The sequence below is a fragment of the Aphanomyces invadans genome (genome assembly GCF_000520115.1).
Source record: "Aphanomyces invadans strain NJM9701 unplaced genomic scaffold supercont1.23, whole genome shotgun sequence".
Taxonomy (NCBI): domain Eukaryota; phylum Oomycota; class Saprolegniomycetes; order Saprolegniales; family Verrucalvaceae; genus Aphanomyces; species Aphanomyces invadans.
In genome coordinates, this window is record NW_008580168.1 from 853,646 (window position 1) to 859,645 (window position 6,000).

Consider the following 6,000-nt stretch of genomic DNA (forward strand, 5'->3'; position numbering starts at 1 on the left):
CCTACGTCTGGCAGAGTGTTTCGAGGCCGCCGCCGTTTTTTGCACTCGCACTCTGACTTGTCGCTGGCTCCGTTCGGTCGTTTTGGGACACACGATCGTGTCGAAGTGTGCAACAACTCAGGCGAAGACGTTTTTGCAAGCAAATCGCAGACGAGGATGCGACCGCTTCACTCGATGGCCAGGCATCGTCGCAGACCTTGCCAAGGAAACTCCACATGAACACGTTGTTGGCTCCACTCGAAGACTGCTGGTTCGCTACGCGTTTGCAAGCTGGACACGATGCATGCGCCATGCCACGATGGAAGACGTCCGTCGACAATGAACCAATTGGACAAGATGGACCAGCCGACGCCGCACAGGCCGCATGGAGTCGATTTCTTTGGGCCGGCGAGTTGCAACCATCAATCGGTGTGAGTCGACTGGTCGAGTCTAGTTGAACGGCAGACTGCAGTCGCCGCTGTCGTATCCACAAGACTCAGTAAAGCACTCGGAGTTGCATACGGAATTGCCCAGGTTAAATTGCGTGCACATGTCTTCGCAGTTTTTTGGGCACACGACAGACACGTTCAGGGAACTCGCGAGGGACGGCGACGCCTGCAAGGAATCGCAAAACGGCGTGGACGAAAGCAAGAGGCGCTGGGATGCCAACGCTTCCACGACGCGTGAGTCGGTCAAGTCAACCGTCTCGATCGGGTTCCCGTCAGCGTAGATGGTCACGCTCGGCTTGCGGAGGAGCTGCGACGGCAAGGCGCGCAGTTGGTTGCCAACGACGTGCAATGAATAGAGCGCTGGCATGTCGGCAATACCGGCGGGGATCGTGCGAATCGTGTTGAACTCCATCCCGAGTGTGATGAGGTTCGGCATGGTCAGAATTTCCTTAGGAAACGTCTGGAGGTTGCAATTCGCGAGCCACAGTGTCGACAAATCCTGCCATCGAGTCCACACGTCGGGCGGGATGGTTCCAAGGTCCGGCGCGTCCGCGATGTACATGCCGCTTCGGGAATGCGGGTGGTGCAGCGCGCGAGGGACGTGTCGCAGGTCGCTCTGAAAAATCTGGATCATTAAAACCGACTCGTTGAATGCCGCGGACGGAATATCCCAGTTGCGCAACGATGTGTTTTGGATGCGAAATGCAAACAGCCGCGGGAACTGCGCCATCGTGTCGGCCGCTATCCCGTTCGGGATTGCACATGACTTGACGAGGAGGAGTAGGACGCTTGTCCCCACCATCGACTTGTCTAGAAACCCGTCCACCGACGCCATCGAGCGATTGAATGCCGACCCGCTTGTCAAAGTGGGGCAGTTGAGCCGAACGTAGAGGCAATTGCATCCCAAGTGGTCCCATGGAGCCGTCATGCGGACACAGAACGGCGGGCAAGCATCCCGACCAAATGTGCTCACGGTTGACAACACCAGCACGACAGCCCCCCAGAGGAAGTTCACCACCAGCATAACCTTGACGATCGTCGGCTGCATCAAACACAGCCGAGAAGGCCACGAATGGACTGGCGATGATGGGAGCGGGGTCGTTGCTGTCAACGGGGCGATGGCGGCAGGCTTTTTGGTGAAGTCGGACACGTCTGGACCTCGAGGGTAGGCCGGTGTGCGCATCACGATATCGTAGTGCTGGACGTGCCGCCGCGGCATCGTTGTTCGCTGTAGGTCGCCGACGATACGCCAGAGGATGAGAAAGTTGGAGAGGTTGGGGCCGATGGAGGCAATGAGGTCAACGGGCGAGTTGACGACAAGGAAGCGGGCGACGGGGATGTTGGTCGCGAGCCAGTCGAAGCTGTTGCCGTACACTTTGGACCCAAATTTGGCCTGGAGCATCGGAACGACGTGGTAAAAGAGCGGAATGCCCGTGGACAACACGAACGAGAGCAGGCAATCGACAAAGTCCACGAGCATGCGGAGCAGCCCGGACGCGGGAAGGAAGAATAGCCACGGGGTGAACCAGCAATTGATGGTCACGCACAGCGCGTAGCCGTAGGCGATGTTGGTGTGCGCGAGCTTTTCGGCCATTTGCTCGGCCATGAACGTCTCGCACACGACTTCCAGGAAGTGCGTTGCACTCGCGTACAAGATCACCAGGGACGACGCGACCGACGCCGCTCGTTTGGGTTTGGTCCTGCCAGCACAGTGGTGGCACAGTCGAACATACGGCAGGACGTGGAGACCAGCCACCGCAAAGCTAACAATCGACGACAGCAACGGGTTCCATGCTTGGAGGAGAACAACTTCGTATGGCGTCATGGACGCCATAAGGACCCCCCGTACAGCAAAGTACATGAAACTTAGCGCATGCTGCAGCAGACACAAGACGAAGAGGGGCCGGCCGATCACAAGCGCCCACTTTACCTCCACAAAGAACGAGATCGACTTGTCAAGGAGCGTCGACCGACGCAATTGCGGGTCACGGACCGCCTCGCCCGTTTGCGCGGCCACTTTCATCACGGCGCACGTTTCTGCGACTCGGTCGTGAAACGGCCCGTTTCGCAAAGTGACCACCGTGAGCTGGACCCGTGTTGTTGTGGCCAAGACGACGCCCGACCCCGTCCGGGTGATGGACGACATGTCGTCCACGATCGTTCAGTTCATTGACCATACAGGTTCCTTCGTCGAGCATGCCGGCTCGCTTTAGCGACGTTCAATGAGTTGTGGCATGGATGTTATTCAAGTCTCTCAGAGTAGCCTGCGCTGCATTCCACACGCGCTGCCCCCCATGCAGCAGTACACACTAACACGACTTCGATGCGCCACTTGGCGCGTGGCATCAACAGCGACGACGCTTTCCACTATGTTCAGGGGGTGCGTGGGACAATCAAAACCGCAGTCGCTGCACGTCCCAACCCCACGAGGATTTTGATTTCTTTGATGGATGACCTAGACCCACGTGCCAACGGGGCCGAGGATGTGCTCGGCAAGCAACCGCACGACCATCGGTTCCAAGTTTCCGTATTTCTCCATGACGTCGTGCTTTTCAACTGCGAAATGGATATGTTGTCCTGCTACTTCCATCAACTTGCGGTCGTCGTCGCTCGTCCAGTCGGGTGGAAAGACCTTCTTGGCTTTGGCACGCTCCAAGTACCGTTGGAACTGCGGCGCACAAGGCTCGTCGCCTGCCTGTTCGCCGTACTCGCCAACCAAGTTGCCAGCGAGCACGTATTCGTCCTCGACACGCAATTGAAAGCTGACCACGAAGCGTTCATACACGCGTTCTCGTGACAGGTCAACGTGCCACTCGACAAACGGGGAAACTGGTTTGCCACACATGCGCTTGTGGGATTTCCAGTCACGCTGTTGGCATTCACGGGAGCAGTAGCGCTGCTCGCGGCACCGACTGCATTTCTTCGTTCCTTCTTGCATGCATGACGGGCGACTGCATCGTGGCGATCGTTCCGTGCCTCCTGCTCCTGTGGGTGAGAAGGCCCGCGATACTTGCAATTTCGCGGAATTTCGCTCGCAACCGAAGAAAAAAAACGAATTATTGTGTTTCCGAAATGGTCATGCAAATTCCTTGCCCTATAAAGTACTCCTAGTAGTACATAGTTACTACTAAATCACTACTAAATTCCTTTGTTCAAGTAGTAGTTGCCCCTCCATTGAGAAACCGGATAATGCTCGAATCCGTCTTGCGGCAAACAACACTAATTAGATTTCGGGACGTAATGACGCACAAGAGCGATGTTTTGGGGTCGAGGCGACGTCCGTGTTTCAATGATTTTGATCATTTCGGAGGTGGAATCGAAAGGCACCCATAAAAAGTCATGTCACATTCATACAACTATGCTGTCGACCGCTAGAATTTCGGCGTCATTGGGCCGGATGCATTGGTACATCATCTGATTGGCTGATGAAATACCTTGGCGTCATCGTGTATGGCGGAATATTCACATCTTATGCGTTGCCTTGGACGTTTTTTTTGGTATTTTATCACGGTGGGGCTTCTTCGACAACCTTGGTGTTCCCTGTTGGGGCGCTGTCCATGCCGATGATCGAGTGTCCTGCGTTGCATGCGCCATTTCGAGTGTCGGCACGCCATAATTCGCCGTCGTTGTGTTGGATTGACCAATCGGATCGATTCTAGATCACGAATCAACAATTCTAGGATTTGAGAGCCATTTGAACCGAAGCAGTGATGGCCTCCTTGATGCTGTAGTCCGGGGAGTTCGACAACTCTTGGTCTATTCGCGTTCCATATGCATAGTTAGCAATCACTTGTTGCGTGAGTGGGGTTGTTTGGAAGCGCGACAGTACTGGAATGCATGCATGCTGTGTCGTCGACAGACAACCAACGTTCTTTGAACAGATGCCTTGGGGTGGCTTACGGCACACCTTTGCCATGATGTCTGAACCACACTGCCGTCGTCTGTTCTTTGTTGTGTGTGAACGAAATTGCACCAAAAATAGCAATACATTGCACACCCGAAGAATAAGCAGCATGAGAAAGCTCTCGATTTTACAAATCCAGTGGAGCCTTGTCCTGGTGCACGACCGCCTTTAGAGACGCCAAGCGGTCGTCCAACGCGTGGTTTTCCTGCAAGGAAATGCGATTCTTTTCGTCGAGCCGACGACGCCGTCGTACCAACGCTTCCTTCGTTGCTGTGTGCTTGTTCAATTGATCTTGCAGTGCCCTAGGCGACTGTCGTCGGGACAAACACACACACGCCAACGTACATGACACGCCGAGTCAGTTGGTTTTTGCAGTAGTCGGCGTATTGACATGCAAACTGCAGTAAAACCATGGCAGACGCCAGTTCATTCCCATCTGGATGACATCGCGAGTTGACGGGACTTGCTCCAGGGTGGAAGCGTACCTTCCGTGTTAGCATCTCCGCAGAGTGTGACGTCCATCAGTCCTTCCAACACGTCGACTTGCTTCTACAACATTCCCTTGCGCGTGTCGGCCGATCTCGCTTCAACCAAACCGCATACCTTGTGCACGACGGCACCGACGTTGACTGCGTTCAGCGCCCTCCAATTGATGCAGTCGCAAGGGACGCGGAAGGTAAAGTCGAGTGAAGGAGGCAGCTTTGTTGGTGGGGATGGTGCAGGAGCCATCTCGATAGTGACGGAGATGAGCAGCTCAGGCTGTCTGTAATTTTTTTGCCGTGGCAGTGCCCACCACGTTGGCGGGAATGCACAATCGCAAGGTCGCTGCGCCACACATACAAACTCATCGTACGATTTGGAACAATCCCACAGCTCCACTGAAAGGATAGGTTTCGACGTGTCAGGCATATCTGGCCAGACAAACTACAGGCCCTGTCGGTCCAAGTGGCAGCATACGCCGTGCCCTTACCTGAAATGTGTGCGACTTGAAGGCGCTGGAATTCATCATTGCCTTACTTGAGCAGTCACCGTGGGTTGTAGATGGACCATGAAGAGGTTGGTGGCGAGCTAAAGTCTCATCAAGCAGAGCGACACGCAAGGAACTCGGTTCCGGAAGGTCTCTGGCGTCATGCACCGCAACTGCTATGTGACTGCTCATGGTGTTCGACGAGTTCTGACAACCGGACAATCCTAATAACTTAAATATTTTTTGCGAGCAAATGTAATTCTGAAATATATGTACAAAAAGAGTCCCACAGAATTGGGTATATTCGATACTTTAATTGTCACGATGGAATTGTCAGCCAATAATGATCCAAAAATCAAAAACGTAACGTGTCAATTACAGAGGGATTGTCTGACCAGCATGAAATTCATATTTCAGCTCTACGCACTCATATGAATTGGACTTCTGAAAAGTGCTCCCTGACGTCGGGTGCCGAGTGTTCGCTGTCCATACTGATAACGTCAATAATTCTGGACAATATGTATTCCCACAGAAATGGATCTGTTCCGATCGATACCCCAATTGTTTTGACACGTAACGTAAATTTACGAGGAATTGTCTGGTGACACCAGTGTGAAATTTCCGTATCCCAGCTCTTCGTTTTGGATTTCTGAATAGTGCCCCGTTTCGGCGAGGTGTCGAGCGCACGCGTTACTACTGAG

The 6,000-nt window shown here is 53.9% G+C and overlaps 3 protein-coding genes across 4 annotated transcripts; 1 reads left to right on the forward strand and 2 right to left on the reverse strand.

The window, feature by feature from the left end:
* Positions 1-1,650: 1,650 nt before the first annotated feature.
* H310_09990 (hypothetical protein) lies at positions 1,651-2,488 on the forward strand. The gene has a single exon (XM_008876225.1). It carries the CDS (start codon positions 1,994-1,996, stop codon positions 2,480-2,482), a length of 489 nt encoding a protein of 162 aa, XP_008874447.1. The 5' UTR covers positions 1,651-1,993; the 3' UTR covers positions 2,483-2,488.
* A 330-nt stretch (positions 2,489-2,818) lies between these two features.
* H310_09991 (hypothetical protein) lies at positions 2,819-3,469 on the reverse strand. Its single transcript, XM_008876226.1, has one exon. The coding sequence runs from the start codon at positions 3,364-3,366 to the stop codon at positions 2,884-2,886; it is 483 nt and encodes a 160-aa protein (XP_008874448.1). The 5' UTR covers positions 3,367-3,469; the 3' UTR covers positions 2,819-2,883.
* Positions 3,470-4,400: 931 nt separating this feature from the next.
* On the reverse strand, positions 4,401-5,501 carry H310_09992. Of its 2 annotated transcripts, XM_008876227.1 has the most exons (5): positions 5,303-5,501; positions 4,936-5,256; positions 4,818-4,881; positions 4,678-4,768; positions 4,401-4,634 (listed from the first exon to the last, which is right to left on the reverse strand). In XM_008876227.1, exons 1-5 carry the CDS (start codon positions 5,489-5,491, stop codon positions 4,460-4,462), a joined length of 840 nt encoding a protein of 279 aa, XP_008874449.1. In that variant the 5' UTR covers positions 5,492-5,501; the 3' UTR covers positions 4,401-4,459. The 2 variants fall into 2 exon arrangements, with proteins under 2 accessions (XP_008874449.1, XP_008874450.1); XM_008876228.1 differs by having other exon boundaries at positions 4,936-5,501.
* Positions 5,502-6,000: the final 499 nt, after the last annotated feature.

Bases quoted from the DNA above. Each gene is read 5' to 3' on its own strand.
- H310_09992 (XM_008876227.1), bottom strand. From the start codon at position 5,491: ATGAGCAGTCACATAGCAGTTGCGGTGCATGACGCCAGAGACCTTCCG. The intron at 4,769-4,817 runs GTACGCTTCCAC...GATGTCATCCAG, and splicing joins CGGAGATGCTAACACGGAAG to ATGGGAATGAACTGGCGTCT. The intron at 4,635-4,677 runs GTACGTTGGCGT...ACAGTCGCCTAG, and splicing joins CAACTGACTCGGCGTGTCAT to GGCACTGCAAGATCAATTGA.
- H310_09990 (XM_008876225.1), top strand. From the start codon at position 1,994: ATGTTGGTGTGCGCGAGCTTTTCGGCCATTTGCTCGGCCATGAACGTC.
- H310_09991 (XM_008876226.1), bottom strand. From the start codon at position 3,366: ATGCAAGAAGGAACGAAGAAATGCAGTCGGTGCCGCGAGCAGCGCTAC.